Source organism: Streptopelia decaocto (assembly GCF_964273445.1).
Source record: "Streptopelia decaocto genome assembly, chromosome: 4".
Lineage (NCBI taxonomy): Eukaryota > Metazoa > Chordata > Aves > Columbiformes > Columbidae > Streptopelia > Streptopelia decaocto.
This window is the reverse complement of record NC_138658.1, coordinates 72,085,114-72,103,789: the sequence shown is the minus strand read 5'-3', so window position 1 is coordinate 72,103,789 and position 18,676 is coordinate 72,085,114. Positions and strand designations below refer to the sequence as shown.

At 42.3% G+C, this 18,676-nt stretch overlaps 1 protein-coding gene across 11 annotated transcripts in view; it reads left to right on the top strand.

Moving 5' to 3' along the window:
- The first annotated feature begins 16,066 nt into the window (after positions 1-16,066).
- The window catches only part of REEP1 (receptor accessory protein 1), a 68,002-nt gene continuing 65,392 nt past the window's right edge, over positions 16,067-18,676 (top strand). For 3 of the 11 annotated variants that reach the window (XM_082051970.1, XM_082051972.1, XM_082051974.1), the window contains exon 1: positions 16,069-16,425. In XM_082051970.1, the coding sequence (XP_081908096.1) occupies positions 16,394-16,425 (32 nt within the window). In that variant the 5' untranslated portion in view covers positions 16,069-16,393. Of the gene's footprint in view, positions 16,426-18,676 lie in introns of all 11 variants that reach the window. The other 8 variants (XM_082051971.1, XM_082051975.1, XM_082051967.1 and 5 more) reach the window with 6 other exon arrangements.

The following is an 18,676-nucleotide window of genomic DNA, read 5'->3' as shown; positions in this document are numbered from 1 at the left end:
GACAACCCCAGAGTTCACACCATGTGTCTGAGGACGTTGTCCAGTCTCTTCTTGAACACTGTCAGGCTTGGGGCTGTGACACCTCCCTGGGGAGCCTGTTCAGTGTCCGTCACCTCTGGGTGAAGAACCTTGTCCTAATGTCGTAATCATAAGAGAACCAAGTAGTTAAACTGAGACTACGTTAAGCTAGCTGATCGTATTTTGCAGTGACCTAGCAAGACGCGCATTCTCATCTTTTACCATAAGACTTTTCTACCAGCAGATGTGGGAGGAAGAAGATCAAAAATGAATAAAGTACCCGAGGCCATGAAGTTGATGAGTCATCCAGTTTACTGGAAGCTGGTGGTGTTCAGCTTGTGCTTTCTTTGGGGTTCCTTCCATCACAAGAGATGTCTGAGCTCCAAAAACTCCCCGTCGGACAGTGGCGAGGGCTTCAATGCAGGTGGGATATTCCTGTCACGCTCTGGTCTCATCATCCATTTTGTCAAAGTCAGTCCCACATTTGCATTAAATTCATTTTTTTAAATTTTCCCCAACAATTTGCTTCAGGACCTTCCACTGACTGCTCGCCTACTGCTACATTCAAACAAACGCGTTTGTTTATGAAATCAAAAGGCATTGAAAAAATCCCCGTGCGCCATGATGAGGGAGCAACTGTCCTTCACGCCATGGAAATCAGGCAGCTCAAGTTCCTGGGTAACTTTAAGGCCTCCCCAGTGATTCCTCGCAACAAGAAGAACCTGGTAATATGTAGCATTTTCAGCAGGGAAAACAAACGAGCAAACAAAATTGAATAATAGAAAATGGGTCTAATATATCAGCAACTGCATGTAGACTGAAGAAATACTCGTTAGTGGGCACTGAAAACAGGTATGTTTGCTTCTCAGATTTAAATATTTAGTGTATAGACCAGGCCTACAAAATAGAATTTGTGAGAAGATATTGCGTAAAGCAAGCTGTATTTGAAACTACCAAATTACTTGTTCCACAGTAGGTATTTGGCTTTTGTAACAGCAGCTGTACAACATTTACATCATACAACACAGGTGTTGTCTGTTCCCCTTATTTAAAACTCCTTGTTTTTATGGCTACACAACACTTTGCATTAATGAGTAGCTGATTAATACATGCAGGAAGGATGATATTAGGCAACATGAGAACAATGTTAGTACAGTAGATCAAGCTGTTGGTAGCACTCCAGTTGTTTAATGGTAATTTTTTTTCCCTATTAGCCCCAGAATAAAGTAAAGTGTTAAGGAGAGGTTTGAAAGACAATAATGTGGGTTTTGTGAATGAGCAGCTCCCATGTGCAAAGAGTAACATGAAGATTGATCAAAGGTGTTTTAAAATGTATTAGTTTGAGTAGGTACTGACCTAGAGGGCCAAGAGAGCAAGCAGAGGGTGACAGCTACAGTGACATAGTCCATGAATGACATTGAAAATGAACTTATATAGGCAATGATGCTGGGTCGTGTGATCAAAATGCAATATTTTGAATGTATATAAAATAAATTAGCAAAGACCAGAAGATAAAATGGTGAAACGGGCAGAGTAAAAGTTGACAGCAGCTTAGACAAAAATCACGCACTTGGGGTGCAACCAAGTTTTCAGTACTGAAAGAGTAGAGGTATCCATGACCCAGGGGCTGGAAGCTGGAGCCAGATAAAATATCGTTTAATTTTCAGGCAGAGAAGATAATGAGATATTTGCTTCACTTCCCTAGGATTCTTTATTCCTTGGAAAAGTTAGATCAGGGCCAAATACCTTTTAAAAATTATCTGGCTTCTTTAAAAGTTATAAATTTGGAGTAAGCAGTGAAATCCTGGGTCACAATGTCAAAGATACAAAATTTTAAGTTGTGACTATAAACATCTCTGAATTTGTTGCATAGTTTTAGAGTTTATTTCCCAATCCATGTGACCATGATTTTAAACATACAATACAGAAAAATAGGTTGTTTTTCTTACCTGGTTATTTTATCAGCACTCACAATGGTTTCCACAAAAACTAATGTCTACTAGAGAAGTTTTGTGTGTATATGTCCACCCTCACACAGTGTGTCAATGGAAATATCAAAATGCTTGCAAAGAAACTAACAAAATACCATGCAAAGTACCCACAAAACAAACTATTGCTGTAAATATACGGAACTGATAAACTACAAAGCAGTTTCTTCTGCCTGCAAGGAGTCTTGGGCATCTTTTTTTACAGCTGGCTCTGTGTATGGGGTTGAACTGCTAATAGTTAACTCTTTAGTAATCTCCGCAAACACATGCTCTTTAAACAGTGACTTCAGAACACGCTTGAATAAATTATTCCTTTCAGCCACCTTTAAATAAGTACCAGCACTTTTGGATGTAGTATCACTAGGAAAAAAAAAAGTGTAAGAAGCTACAGGTGGACAGAAATTAGTATTTAACAATATCTGTGGTAAAACTCAAGAGCCAGTTTTGTAACTATCAATGCCTGAAATAATTCACATTGGGGCATTTAAACCTTCTTCTCTGCATAAAAAATCTAGATGTGCTCTTCAAATATTTGTGCTTGAAAATTGGTGTCTCACTGTCTAAAACAATCACAGACACTTGGCAAGAAAGGGACATTTTATTCAGCTGGTAGCCAACATTAACCATCACAGCACTGTGGTTTTGGAAGATATTTTGTGTGATAAGTGGGGAGAAATTGCTTTTTGGGGCTCTCCTCCTTTATTTCCAGGATAAGCCCACAAATCCCTGTGCAGTTACAACAACGGTCCATGCAAGATCTTATAGGTACTGGTTTTTAAAATCTCGAGTGTAGCAACATTTAAAGGTTTTCATTCTGAATCAAAACCCTGTTGGGGGCTGAGCACGCACAGAAAGAGAAAATAAAGTGCTTTATCCTCTTATGATTAGTGACGAAGGTGTAAGGATGTGTATTTAAAGTTGAAAGTGCTTATGGTCAGCCTGCAAAAATACCGGCCACGCGAACTAGAAACAGGGCTTTAGGAGACACCCAGCAGCTTCATTTCTCCTGGATGTCTTGAGATACAGTGCTAAGGAATGAGTGATAACAGACTGCCAGAAGCTTTGTTATTCACTAGCACCCAAACTGATGTAGTTTAATTACTGCTTAAATAGCTAAAGTAGGTTGGTTACTTCTGCTCAGTGTAGCTCTAGTTATAGCATGGAAAGATAAAAGGCTGTATAAGCTCTTTCTCAGGTACGTTTGTGTTACCTCAGCACACCTCACATGGATCAGTTTTGCCAGACCAGCAGGACTAGTTCTGTCTCTTTTTTTTCCATGCTTATCTCTTTACTATCAGTTAAAATAAAACAATTTATGGCTTACATTAGTTAATATTGTCTCCGTGTCTAAAGCTATAGGAAGCACATACTTTGACACAACGTACCTTACAGTGCTATGCAATTAAGTTCACTTGCTGGAGGAAAAATTCCATAGGAAATGCTGAACTTGATCCTTTTCCACCGCCATGCGTACTCTGCAGTGGGGATTAGTTTGGTTTTCTTTTGGTAGCTATGAGTCAGTGGGACTCAGGTTTGCTATCGCAACTGTAGAAACAGGAAATTGTGAAAAGACTTTTAGGATAATAAATCAAGATCAACTGTTAAATTTTAATTGACTATCAATTTAACATTTAATGATTCAATTATTTAATGGGATGTTAAGTGTTGTCTGGGGATTGTGATTGGATATTAAATTTTTCAGATTAATTCTAAAAGTAGACAGGTGTTTATAGATAGAGTGATGCAATAACCTTTGAAGAATAACCACGAACAAACATTAGACATAAACAGTGGTTAGTAATTACATGCTGATTTTGTTTTTCCTTGGCTGCTCCAGATGAAGAAGACCTGTTTTAGAAGAAAAAAAGCCCTTTCCCCAGAGGAGTTAATTATTCAAAGGGTTCAGGGTATCATTCTTTAATAAAAAAATGCAAATCAATATTATCTTGATGGATATAATTGAATCAAGTCTTAGAGGCTGCCAGCACAGCAGGAATGTCTTGGTGATATTTCTACCCATGTACAAAAAGAGCCGCCAAAAGTTAAATAAAGCTACACAGTGAACTTTAAGCAACATTATTTAATGAACTGAAGAAAACTGTTCTTTGTTCTTTTGCTTTACCTCCAAAAGCCTCACAATAAATTGAAAGCACCTCATGTTATTCAGATTCTGCTACTGAATAATGTCCAGGCTCTTTCGTCATTAAAATAACATAACCTGGATTGGCGAAGATCAGTAAGCACTTATTCTCTGCTGGTACCAGGGAGGTTCTCAAAGTTGATGAGAAGTGCTCGCTGCTGTCTCTTCTAGTTTTCAACAAATCTGATTGAGCTTCTTCCCTTGGGAGGAAAGTTACACCCTTCTCTTCTGGATCTGACAAGAAATGTTGGCAATTCATGCTCCCGGGCATGTGTAGCAAGGTGTCTGGTCAGTGAATCCTAGTCTAGGTGATAGAAATTTTATTAATATTAAACCAGCCTGCTACACTCTTCTCTAGGAACATTTGGACAAAATTCACAGTGCTGCTTTTGGTTTTTCAAAACCACATGTGTATTCTGTTGCAAGTATTTGGGACACATTCAACCTCAGTAATTTAATGTATGGTTTACCTCTTAGTGTAGTAACTCTGATTCCGGTAGGAAAACACAGGATCATTTCATGTCAACAGTCAACTGAGAAAAATACAGCCTTTTTCTGGTTTGGGAAATTCTGCACATTATGCTGATACAATATTAATAAAGCTGAGGTCACGCTGTTAGCTTCAGTATCACAGAATCCCAGACTGGTTGGGGTTGGAAGGGACCTCTGGAGATCATCCAGTCCAACCCACCTGCTAACGCAGGTTCCCCAGAGCAGATCGCACAGGAATGTGTCCAGGCGGGTTTGAATGTCTGCAGAGAAGGACATTCCACAACCTTTCTGGGCAGCCTGTTCCAGGGCTCTGACACCTCAAAGTCAAGAAGTTTCTCCTCATATTCAGATGGAACCTCCTGTGCTTCAGTCTGTGCCCATTGCCCCTCATCCTATTGTTGGGCACCAGTGAAAGGAGTCTGGTCCATCCTCTTGACACCCACCCTGGAGATATTTATAAACATTGATGAGATCCCCTCTCAGCTTCTCTTCTTCAGTCTGAACAGACCCAGCTCTCTCAGTCTCTCTTCAGTATCACTGAACCTGAAGGAAAAAAGAGAGTGAAAGGTTAAGATCTCAAATATTGGTGACTGTAGAACAGGGAATTTTTCAAAATCGTATGTTGCTAAATGTGACCTAGTTGGTGGAGCACAGAACTGGGAGCCAGGTCTGGAATCTAACACTAAGTGTGTCATTAGGCAGATCATTTAATTTACCTTGTTTCTCTGTGAGATGGGGATAACAATAACAATTCTTATGAATTGCTTTGTGTTGTGCACCTGAAAGATGATGAGTGCTATAGCTACTAATTAAATATTATTTTAATCCTCATATTGCCTTTTTCTTTTAAACTTTAATAAGTGTTTATGCTCCCTATGCCAGGGAGGAAAAAAGCATAATTGTGAAGCATATTTTTCCCAGAATATATTTAATATTAAATTGGGATTGAGTCATCTGTTTCAGATAATGGGACAAGAAATAATACATGAGCGAGAGTAGAGATTTTTATTGAAGTATATTCACAGCAAAATCAAAGCAGCTGACGTAGTCGTGCCTTCAAAACAGCTTCCACCTTCCCCATCCTCTTAGTCCAGAAATTGGCAATGGGCATTGTGCTTTTTTCTGCAGCTTAAGTAGAGAAAATGCAACAGAATCACATAAAAAATAGGTACAGCTGTGAGTTGCAGGTTGTTAGTGATGCTCTTTGAGTCTCAGCTCTGCTGAGGCCTCTTCCCTGCATCACCAGCCCTGTGGAGGGAGCACTGGACACTTGTAAAGCCACTGGGATGGCAACTGGATTCCCTGCGGTGCAGATGGGCACTGATACTGGTGCTGGCTTCTGTGGGATGACTCACTCTATTTACCACTGAAAAACACATAGTAATTTCTAATTTCTTACTCCTTTTCATAAGGCTCCCCAAGTGAACTACCTGTCAGTGAAACGTAACAGTGTGTTTTCCTGAACCATCTCTGTTCACAGTTGTCAGAGACTAATGGCTGTTCTCCAAACCCTAGACTTTGGCAGTAAAGGTTTGTATTTAAAATTAAAACAGTAGTTTTAAAGCAAATTCCTAACTCCAGTGAAACCAGAAATTTCATCTGCTGATTTTTAAGTGATCATATGTCAGTCTTCTTGAAGAGGAAGATTGCATTCTGTCTTGCCTCTCATTTATTCTAAAAAGCATTAGAAAGTAAAATTGAACTTTTCTTGCTTCCCAATATCTAATGCCCTAAATAGCATAGTTACCTAACTGTAGTTCTCCAAAAAGTATAAACAACATTTTCCAGTTTCCTTTGCAGAAGAACTTGTGCTGCAGCAAACGTTGCTAGTGCTGCTTCTTACTCTTATTTCCTGTGCACGAATAATCACAGTATAACATTTACAGCTGCAGTTTTCTAATGACAATATAAGATACACATCCAAGTTACTTGGGAATGTCACTGTTCAAGAAATGAGGAGTAGCTTAAAACCTGTATGCCTGCCTTGAGATGGCTAGAGATGGATTTATTTTAAAAGCAAGAAGGGAAATATTTTAGGTGGTTGAAATAATTGATGAAGCTGAAAGGGATTTTATAAATGCAGTGTTGGGGAAAAAAAAAATCAGTGGATCATTGGAGGACTTTGAATTTTAGAAGGTGTGATTGTATGTCAGGTGTTAGTTTCCCTGACTCACACCACAGAGGTGATTAGCATTATGCCTCTGGTTGCAGCAGGGGTAGGATGTGTCTCACTTCGTATAACATGTAGGTCTCAAACTGCCAATGCAAAAAATGAGCATTTAATGAACTTCACCCACCAGCAGGCATCGCGTCGTCTGGGCTCGCACTGCAGGGAATGAAGAGAAGCATGTCCAGAAGGAGATTCATACTAAAATACTTGTCTAGAATAAGTGGGACAAATTATCCCTCGGAGGTGTCTGATCCTTCTCCTTTGCTGTAGAGGTTCCTGATTATTGACTTATGTTCCACCCTTTCCTTTCAAGTAAATGCTGAACTAGATACAAACATAAGGTGGGATGATGTCTGTGCTACTCTTCAGTTTACACATTGTTGCCCAAATTGGGTAGGCATTGATTTTTTTTTTTTTACTTTATTGAAAGCTACTGCGAGTGAATGTTAGTGTGAGGCACTAATGAGCTAATAAGCAGTACAGTGCATGTTCAGGGTTCACAGGTTTCCAGGGGTACAGATGACCTTTTGAACATTAGAAGAGTAATATCTAAAGACAGGAATCACAGGATTTGGTTGTGGCCAGAAAGGATCTTTTGAAGAAAAGAGCACTTTGTTCTTAAAGTTCATTATTTTATCAGTGTGCTAGTGTTTGTATAAGGAATGCAAAATAAGAATTTATGAACACAGGCTAGAAAAGACACCAAATACATTTTAAATGGCTCAGAATGCTTGCATATGACTATTCCATAGCACAGTGTGTTACATGTACTACAGCACAAAGGAAAAGGTGATCCCTTTGCTAGGTTTACCATCGTAACCTATATACTTCCTCTCCAAATATATTTTGTGTAGACTCTTTCAAAGTTAGCAAAAAGTGAGTAGTGAAAATAGAAGCTTAACTAGTAAGAGAAATGTTGCTTTATAAGCAGACTGTCAGCGTGAGAAACCAGGATGTGCTGTAATTGTTAGGACTTTATGAGCAGGTCGTATCAACCGATGGCTTAAGAAATGCTGTGTTAGATCGTGTGCCCAGGGATGTTGCTACTGGTTCGCTGTGTAGAACTGGTGTTGTTACTTAACCTCTTTACACTCACATTTTCCTCTCTGGGATTAACAAATATTTACCTACTTTTATAAGTACTTTCTGTTCTTCAGAGAAGTGCTGAATAAATACAGGGTAGTATTACCATCAGCAGCAGGTAATCCTGTTAATCTAACATGCACCCTATGGGTATGCTGAATATGTTCCATACCACTTGATCATTGTAGTTAGATTAACAAAGCATATTACAGGGATTAACTCCTAAGTAATGGCTGCAGCTGCCCACCGTGTGTGTTTATTATAGCCCAAAACCAGGGTTTGAAATCCTCTTGCCTATTGCGAATAGAAGGATGTGCTTGACTTCTACAGACCCAGTTTCCAAGTCAAAAGAACAATGTCTTGACCTAGTCGTTACCAGTAAGAGGTTTGTAACACAACCTATTGCACAGTGGTCCAATAGCTGCTGTGCTAGGGGAAGACATCCTCGGTGCTAAGACAGCTCCGGGGATCTGCCTACCACACCAGTTCTGCAGACTTGTTTTAAGGTTAAAATATCTCATGTCCCACTGCGTTGTAAGAGCCGCAGTTCATAAAGTCATGTCTAGACTACTTTATAAAATATTAGCTGGAGATAAAGCCCTCCCCAGTGTAACCCATCTTCAAAGCTGGCTCTGGTTTAAGCTAGAGGTTGGACCAGATGACCTCCACAGGCTACTTGCAACCTGAATTATTCAGTTACTCTACAAAGTCAGGTATGGAGCTCAGCATGAACTGAAAATCACCCTGACTACTCCGACTAAACTCTGTGTTACTACAGCAAGACCTTAATCAGTGCCCTGACTGGTTTCAGGGTGATTCTGGGCAGACCGTGTGATTTGCTGACACACAGGTACACTGTCACACTCCTCCTCACTGCCTTTGTTTTCTCCGTTTTGTTTCAGTGGTGCTTGGATAATCTGAGCTGTAACAGACATTGGAAGTATTTTCAACAGAGGATGGCTGAAATGGGGTCTGAGGGAGAAGAGAGTACAGAAAACACTCCATCACCTGCAGACATTGCAATTAAGAGTCTTATCAGAGCATGGATGGAGGGAGTGAGGGGGAGAACACATGCTTGCAAATGCTTCTGTTAGCTCGAGAGGTTGGAACTTGCAATTTTCTGGCTGGAGACTGATATGGGAAATCAAGATGGAGCACAAATGCACTTCTTTTTCTTTTTTTTTTTTTTAGCAGTTGGCTGTTATCTTTTTTTATTCCTCTTCATTACTGTTGTAAAGTAGTTTATGGTATCATAGTATAAACTTCTAGTAGCTCAAATTCCATTTTCTGCTGTAGCCTTTTCAGATCTTTTGCTAAGCAGTCGGACTGGATCACTGTGAGGAAAAAGTACTGGAGCTTTCCTCGGTCAGACACGCATAATTTAGAAATGTGTTGGAATATTATCACTTCCCAGTACCAAATATAGGGAGTACTCTATATGCTGTTCCCACAGCACTCACTCTGACCTTTGGAAGCTGTAAACATTAAAGTGACATTAAAGTGAGATATCGTCAGTCTTCAAAAGGGGGCAATGTTTATAGAGATGGGGTCCTCTATAAATAGCCCATAGAAGGTAACTTGAAAAATCTTATCACAGTGAGTGTATTTTTCCTTTGTATTTTTGTGGAAGCCTCTAAGTTGTTTGGTTGGATCCTGGTTTGTTTTTTTGTTTTCATTATTTTCCATTTCAATTTTGGAGCTTGGCTTTTTTCTCTCCATGGGAAGACAATTAATTCATGTTCTTACTGCCACATCATGAGAGAAGCAGGATGATACCGCAAGTTTTTATATACCCTGACTGCAGAGAAAAAATCTAGTTATATAATGTGTCCAGATAAAGGGGCATATTTTTCCTGACATCCTTTTTACTTTTTGCAGAATTAAATAGAACTGGAACTAGCTTAGTGTGGTGGAATTTCATGTTCATGACTATACATGGTATGGGAGTCAGTGTCTTTAATATACGCTGTGCTTTGACACTCAGCACTTCTCTTTGCATTTATAGCTGAGGAGAAAGCGGTGGATGGTTTACACACCTTGAAAAGAACAGAACAGGGCACGTATGGGAGAGGCAGGTGCATTGTGGTGTACGGGAGGAGGAGGAAAGCCCTGGTAAAGTATGAGAAAACCCCTGGAGCAGTGAGTGTGTTCACAGTGCGGTTGCTGCTCACCTGCAAGTACTGAGCAGCTCCTCTGGGAAGGCGTCTCTGCCAGGTGCGCCAGCACAGCCAGTTCCCTCCTGCCTCCCTTGGGCCTCTGCACGAAACTGAAATCTGTACGTGCCACATCCTGGTTTGTGCTGGGATTTCAATGGATCCTGAAGGTCAATAGCAGCTTTTTATTAAAACTTACCATGAAGTAGCATTTATACAATTATTAAAGCATGTTTTTACAAAGCTAGTAATTGCTTAGTGATTTCACCTGTGTACAGGATACTGCTAAACAGAGCAGTGCCTGAGATACCAAATTGGTGGGTTAAAGGTGATTCAGCAGGGGATGGTGCAGAAGCCCACTTTGCTTTCCTCTCTGTTGCCTTCAATTTTTCTATTACACCAGTCCGTGAAGACAGCCTGTCTCCAGAAGCTGCTAAGTCTGCTAAGTCCCATCTGCAGTGGTCCTTCAGCTTTCCCCTAACATAATTAGGGCTGTCCACAGCCTCCCCCACATTTCTTCTCTGTTTCCTTGAAGGAAACCTCCTCTCTTCTGCTAATGAGAGAAGCCCCTTTTGCTCATTATTTACAGCTTCTCGTTATCTTTAACTTTCCCATCTGCATGGTGCCTCAGTGAAACCTCAAGGCCATGCACTGACCATATTTCTCTCAACATCCCACTTTAGCAAGTGTAATGTTCACACTAGCACTTAATTAACTCCCTCCTTTCTCTCTGCGTCTGCTTTAAGGGCAAGAACATGGCTGAGTCATCCTTCAGTACCTTTACTGTTGTATTGTAGTCATCATTAAACACTATACAGTAAAAAAATTCCAAAAAGCCCATCCTTCCAATGCAGGAATGTAGGAACAGATACAATGGATCAGACCAAAGCTCTATGTGTCTTAGTATCTCCTGTCTGGCAGCAGATGATATTTAGGGCTCAGAGAGGCACACAGCAGAAAATTTAAAGAGTGGATTGTGCATCCTCCACAGCAGTTTGCCCAGAAAGTGACTTTTTCCCTTTACTTTTTCAGAATGTTCAAATGTCCTGTTTTAAAGCTGGAATAGGCTTGGTCTTGCTGCTGGTTTCCAGTCTTGTGAGTGTTCCTTAATATTAGAAGTCACTCTTGCGGTTGTTCTTTTAGAAGTTTCCTTAACAGGGGGAACGTGTCTGTCATGCTTGTCTTCTCACTGCAGCAGACATGCAGAGAGCTGGTGTTCATGGAGAATAAAAGCCTCAGGAGGAAGATGGTGAGAATCTGAATGTGCTTTGGGGAAATCCCAAGCTGACATTCTCCAGGCATCCAACCAAGATTATCTGAGTAGCCCGTCTTCCTCTCTGATTGCAGTCTTTATCAAATATGTGGGTAGGTTCTTGTCTGGCAAGGACGGGGAGAAGCACTTCATAAAAATAAGGGAGTTGTATGTCACATCCCTAAGAGGAGACAGTGGCTCTTCTTACCTGCTGTAGCAGGAGGCTGTAAAATTTGATCCAGAAGATCTCTCTTCCAATAGTTTCTGATCACCATTTGCTTTGCTCATATGTAATTTTTTCATTGAACTGTTTCCTTTCTTTTTCCATGTTTGTTGTAAGCTGTCTGTAGCAGGGTGTTTAGGACATAAACAGAGACAAGCAGATGATTTGGAGGCATTGTGACAATCATTGTGATGATTGTGCGTGACTAGGCTGAGTTGGAAAGATGGTAGCAGATTACAAGGGATGAGAAAACTAATCTAAGTGTCAGAAGTACTGTAATAATAGTGGTAATTTATTAATGTCTTTATTAGCATTTAAGGCTGAAAAAATAAGTTCCAGTCTGAGATACAGTCATTTTTTTTTATCAGTTTATAAAATGCTGTAACCTAAGCATTTTCTTTGTTCTGAAATAGTAGAATGGAAAACATGCTGAATTGGGATAACTTCCCATGGAGCTGGAGGGTCTGTAGATGCCTCACAGCCGATACTGAATTAATCTAAGATGCATGGATTTATTCCAAGGCAGAGGTGTCTTGTATCATGTAAGTTACAAAAGGGGAATATGGGAAACAAAGAACAGACTTCTCAGAAGACACTTTTATGCACAACTTTAGGTATTCCGAGCTTAATATTTGGAGATGTTGAGTACCGGTGACTGATCTTTGTGCTGTAGAGTTTGTGTTAGGATATTTGGTACCAAGCTATCCCATTTAGGTTGCCCAAAGCCAAATGATACATTCAAGCATGCTGTTCTCTGTGTTTGCCCCAAGCTCTTGTAGTGAGTCATTGAGAATGAACAGTGTTTCTCAGCAGTCACAGTTCCCAGCTCAAATGCCAGACCACACCACTTTTGAGTCAAAATAGGCATTTCTTAATCTCTCTTTGCTAATGGCCATAGCTCTAAAGCAAATAATTCAATAATAAAGATGGAAATGACAGCCAGAAAATGCTGACTGTCTCCACATGCTTTAACAATACTCCCCATAGAGTAGGATTAACCTTTTTGTATCTAGCCCGTATCCGTTAATAAAGCTGTAGGTTTAGAAATGCGCATTTTTTATTATTGTATTCAGGAGCTGCATTCGTCTTGGATTTTTGCTCTAAATGTTCATGTTGTCTTTCTAAGTTTTGGTTCATTTGTTTATTCTTTTGATTCCCAAGCAGAAGTCAGGAGGTAAATGCAATAGGTCACCCATTCTTTTCCAGTGAATAGAAGACCAAACATTTCTCTTCCAAGAGGCTGAGCATATGTACCTATATATGTGTATATGTGTGTGTATATATGTTCCTTGATGAGATGCAGATTATTTCCTGATCAAACTATATTTCTTCTCCTGATACTTGTTAGGTACTGTAACAATACTACAGAATATATGGGTGCACTGTTGCTATTGAACATGTATTTTATTTATTTTTATGTTAATTTTGTTATTTTGTTTTCCCCACTTGAACTTCAGCACCTAAACATCACTGCAGGTTTCCTTTCTGATATTTTTCACTATACTTGGAGACATTTCTTAGCCAGGTTGTCTGTTCTTCTCAAGCTGTTCTGAAATGCCTCTCATGTAGGTTCACTCTGTTGGAGGATGTGCCTTCTTGATAAGAGTCATCTTCACTTGCTACTTCCTAACCTTTTCTAGATTTGATAACAGAGTGCCCTGTACATATGTATCAGTCACTCTTCTTGTTCTAAAAAGTCTTGGTTTGGCAGTTGTTTAGCTGTGAGGTTGGCATCCCCTATGCCTGTGGCCAAAGAGGAATGAGTCTGATTATGGCAGAGCTTTTGGGGGATCAGACTTTCCATGGCTGTGAACTGCTCAGGAAGAGCAGTTGCTAGGAGAAGTCTGCATAGTAATCAGGGCAAGGTAGGTGGTTCTGCCTTCATTAAAAAAGCTGGTTTATTTTGTTGTTTGGGAGACAGAGATCAAACCATCTAAGGGTATAATCTGTATAGGATTTTGCACTGCCTGACCTTCTTCCACTGCTGAAACCATTCCAAAATGTTCCACTAGAATCGAGTGTCTTCTCTGCTGAATGGGCTGTGTAAATTAATTCATATATGTCCCTACACCTTCAACTCTTCTTATATGTCTGTTATTTCTTTATAGGCTTGGGCAGGCAGAAGGGCTTTCTTCAAGCAAAGCCTCTTTCCAGGATGCTTGGGATATCATACGTTGAGCTTACATATGGAGCTAAGACCCAGCCCATAAAGAGCAGGTAGGGGCCATTGTCACTCTTGCGCTAATGACTCAGTAGAGCTGAATTTCTCCTCTTCACCTTCTGTTTACCAAATAGCTATTTAAGTAAAGCTGCCTGTATTCGAATAAACAGGCTCCTTAGGTTTTCCATCACTGAACTATCTGTGTACATTTGAGGCTTAAGATCAGTCAACAGTAGTCTGGTGGTGATTGTGTCAGTTGTGTACAAAGCAGCAGCACAAAGATGTGCTGTCAAAGATTGCTGCTGAGCAGAAGAAAATATCTTCAAGCCTTGCTGAGGGTTGTTGCCCAGAGAGTGGCAGGTCAGCCGTGATGGCAACTGGCAGGAGTTGCAGGGAACATGTTGAGCTGGAAGAGGCTGGAAAGAGCCAAGAGGGCATGAGGCTGAGTTATGCTCTGGGCACTAAAATGTTTTGCTGCAGCTTTGCATGTTGTCCTCTGTGTTGTCTCTCTTTAAGATCTGGCATCTTCTCCTGTTGGCCCATTTTTTCTGTGCTTGAAATATACAGCAAGTATTAAGTGACTGCACCGTGGTGATTACACAAATTTTTGTGCAGAGATCTGTGTCTTATACTTGATAATAACACATCATTTACTGTAATAATGTTGTGCAGCGTCTGCCAACATGCAGTCTAAAGTCTCACACTAAATAGTCCCGATACATGAAAAGTTTTTGATAACAGATTTTGAAGTACTTATTTGGCTGTGATACACAAGCAAGACAGCCACAGGATGACTCATTGCCTTAGAGCTTGGGCTAAAATGGCCTAATGGCTTATTTTGGAGAGAACGCAGCTCTTCCAGAGAACAGTCATGTCTGGAGAAGACACTAATTTACACTTGTTTATTGCAGCAGACCACCCAGTCTTGTCTTTGTGGTGCTTGTATAGCAAAGTGTTGCCGCTGTAGGGACTTGGAGTCCTTGGGGCAGGAATGTTTGGTGGTAGCCCCGTACCTTCAGCTGTACCCAGAAAATAGTGGTGTTTGTAGCAGAGCTGCTGGCAGTGGGTGAGGAGGTGGCAGCTCCTTCCAGGTCTCACCGTGGGGTGGAAGTTCCCTCTGGTGGAGGAACGGACCCACTACAGAGAGAGGAGCAATGTGGCCATTGACGTGCTCCTCCCAGAAGATAATTTTTAGAGGTGCTGAACTTTAACTACATGTATGTCTATACTTGCAGCTTTAGCTGAAGACTGTGGGTGCTCTAGGTTTTCTGAGGACCAGGTCCAGAAAGCTGACAAAATATTATCCCATTATGGGGGACTTTTAGCTGAGCAGAATAAAGGTGTTAGGTAAGGGCTGGGTATCGTGTGATGCTCGTCCCCCTGTGGAGATGGAGTGCGAGGGTGGCTGTGGCCAGCTGGGACTGGAGAGGTCTGTGATCACCTCCTAGCTCTGCTACCTCTGTCTTGAAGTGTTCAGCCTCTCCCTAGAAGAGTTCCTTACAGGTTACTCATGATATATTAGGGAATTTCAGCCTCTTTCAGCTATGCTGTCTCAGAATGACAGGGAAAATTTGCTGCATGTGCACAGTCCTAGAAATATCGTGTCAGGGATGAAGGCTGGGATTTCACAGTGCAGCCAGGGTGGCCAGGGCCCTGGCCCTAGCACCTGCAGCCAGGGCAACCACTCCACAGAGCAGCCTCCCAGGGAAGCTTGGGGCTGGTCTCCTGGTGACAACTTTGAGATCTAAGGATTGCCATGAGACTAAACCACATTATGAATTCCTATGGCATGTGTGCTTCTGGTAAAAGAAAATAACCCCAAAGCAGTGGAAGTCACCATCCCTGGAGATGTTTAAAAGAAGTATAGATGAGGTTCATGGTTTAGTGCTAGATTTGGGTTATGGTTGGATTCAATGATCTTAAGGGTTGCTTCCAAGCAAATGATTCCATGATTCTATGAAGATTATTTCTAACAGTCTAATAATATTTGACATGTGTCAACATAACAAAGGAAAAGAAGAACCCAAAGGAAACTTAGGGAAGAAAAACCTGCAGGTCAAGCCAATGTCTTCTCTGCACTTTGGCAAATGTTCCTTGTCAAAATTACACTTTCTACCTGTGAGACCCCCTAATGAAAACTAACGTGGCAAGATGGGGATCCACCTGGACCTTGCAGCTAACATGCTTGTCGGTTGTGCCTACAAACTTTGGGGCATGGAGGGGGATCCGTCTCTTCCTTTATATCCAAGAAGCCCAACACCACCATTGATACCCTTAGTTTGATATGAACACTCGATAGCGTTCGCTTCGTGTCCCGCTGGGCTGCGGTGCTCCAGAGGCGCCCGCCTGCCCGCTCGTTGCCGCAGCGTGGGGAAGGGACCCGTCTGGTGCAGCCACCACCCTCTCCCAGCCCCGAAACCCCCCGCACACACCCGGGGGTCTCCCGGTGAGAGCGGGGAGGGGGGTCCTGCTCCTCCTCCCCCTCCCACAGCACCGAGCGGGGCGGGGGGCGGCCGTGGGCTCTGCCCAATCTCCGCGCCCGGGCCCGGCTGCGCGTTGGCTGCTGGCGGCGCCGCCAGTGAGGCTGCGCTGAGGCTGCGGGGCCGGATGGCCGAGCCGCCCGCCCCGCTCACTCGGGCGGCGGCCGGCGGCGGGCGAGGAGCCGGGGTGAGCCCTCCCTGCCGGGAGAGCCAGCCCTGCGGCAGGCAACGCCATGGTCTCATGGATCATCTCCAGGCTGGTGGTGTGAGTAGCTACCGCTCGGGCACCTGCGGCGGCCGTGTGTCTGGATGTCCGTGCGTCTGTCCGTGCCGTGCCGGCTGCCCGTCCCGCTCGCCTCTGCTGTAAAGACACGGTGGCGGCGACTCGGCTAAATTTAGCGGGTGGTTGTTAGGGATGGGGCGTTCGGCTGCTCGATGAGTGAAGGAAAATATAGGTGGGGTCCAACGGTATTTTCCAACGTGGGAAAATTATCAGCGGGTGGAGGGCGTAATGCTGTACAGCGCAAGGTGACAGCGGAGGAGGAGAGCGGGTGGCGTCGCCCACTGCTCGGCGACAAACGGGCTCGGGATCTGGAGGGGGAATCGAGCATCAACGGGTGGGAAAATGGACGTGGGTTCGGGCAGCGGCGCTTTGTTAAGCGGGGCTCGGCGGGCTGGGACTCGCGAGAGGGCGCTGGGCTCTCCCGGCCGCTACCGCTGCTTTATTCTCTTTTTTTTCTGTAAAATAAATATCAAATATTTCTTTCCTCCTTGCAACTTGCCGCCTACCCTCTCAAAAGATGTTCTCATTTTGTCTTTAATCTGTCACCCTCCGAGGAGAAGCGTGTGGCTCTTTCCACTTGCCCTACAGCTTTTCCATGTCTGCAAGTGGTGTAGGTGGGAATACATGTAGAAATTCCCTGCAAATTCTTCCCAGGTATCAGGGGAAAATGGAGCAAGCTCAAGATATATGCTTATCTGCCCCACCTGAGAAGAGATTAAGTAAGAAGAGGGCATTTTTGATGCCACTTGGAAAATCCCTGGGGGAGCAGTTTAGGCTTAAGGTGGGGCAGCGGGATGGCTGATCCATCTCCCTTCTGGAAACGTGGCTGGTCAAGGTTAGTACAGTGAATCAGATGAACAATTTGCCAGTTTTCTCTGTCTGGTACATATAGCTGCAGACTCAGGAAAACATCTGTTGGGTTCTTAAGTTATTCTAAAGGGTCTGCAAGGGCCTGTCACTTTCTTTGTCTGAAAGAAACGTGCCATGATGTTGCACCATCAGGATAGTTCCAGGAAGGCATTTTTTCAAGGTCTCCTCTTTTGCCATATGAGATGAAATATCAAAAGGAAAACTCACCTTGACCTTAGCTATCTCTCTGTATCACTGAGATGTTGGGTAGCTGTCAGGTATGAAGATTTTTGGGGGTTCCAGAGTTGAATTTAACCCCTGGATGGTCTGGATTCAGCTGCAGCTGTTGCTAGCCATTTGCATTTCATTTTGCGAAAGCATGCTAAATATTTAAATGTTTTAATTTGAACAGTATAACTGTGCAGATATCTCTGACAGCAATGTGAGATATAACATGTATTGTCCAAGGCTGCTTCTCTTTCTTCTCTACTGGCTAATTTCCACTTTGAAAAAACCTGTCATCGTGTAACCCAGCTAATCCTCAGGAACAAAGAATGTCTACAGGGAGATGGTAGTTTAACTTACTTGCCTCGGTACATGCACGTATACATGAGTGATTCCATCTAAGACACATGGGCTGGGTAAAAATATGCAGGGGCAGGACATAGAGGAGTTGACATCTGCAGCCGGGTGATTAGCTGAACATACAGCCCTTCCCGTTCTCTTCAGCTTCATTTATCTGAATAGCATGTCACAGCATGAAATCAGCTGTGTAGGGAGTGGTACATATTATTTGTTATACTAGATTTCCAACACTAAATAACAATTGGAATACGCAGTGTATGTTTTAATAATTTTGTAATCACAGTAATAATTAAAAAAATAATTTTGCAAGGAAACCTGGGGCAAGCCAAGCTTGATCACCACTTTCTTTGCATTGCTGTTTAGTATATATCCATCCTTTAAGAATGTTTTGCACCAGGAAGTGCTGGTTTGTTATGATACCAGCATGAAACTCGGGCTCTGTGGGGTATTGCGTAAAACACCATTTCCTAGAGCTGCCATTATAGAGAAATAGAGGAGAGTATAAATAATCTTACCTCCCTTCAGATGCTGGAAACCTTGAGCTGCCTAACATGGAACAACCCTGCAGTCTGGATGCAGCACACCATGCAGATCTGTCTGGGGAAAGGTTACTTTTCATTTTGGCCTTTTAAGCCCTTCTATTATTTTATTTTTCAGAGGAAAAAACAAAGGCAGTTCTATTAATCATTTCAACTGTCAAATGAAAAGGATGTTCACAAGAGAACTTGTTGCTGCACTTTTAGGCGAAAACAAACAAGGATATGCAGGTGGCTTAATTGCTGGTGACCACTGTGAGCTT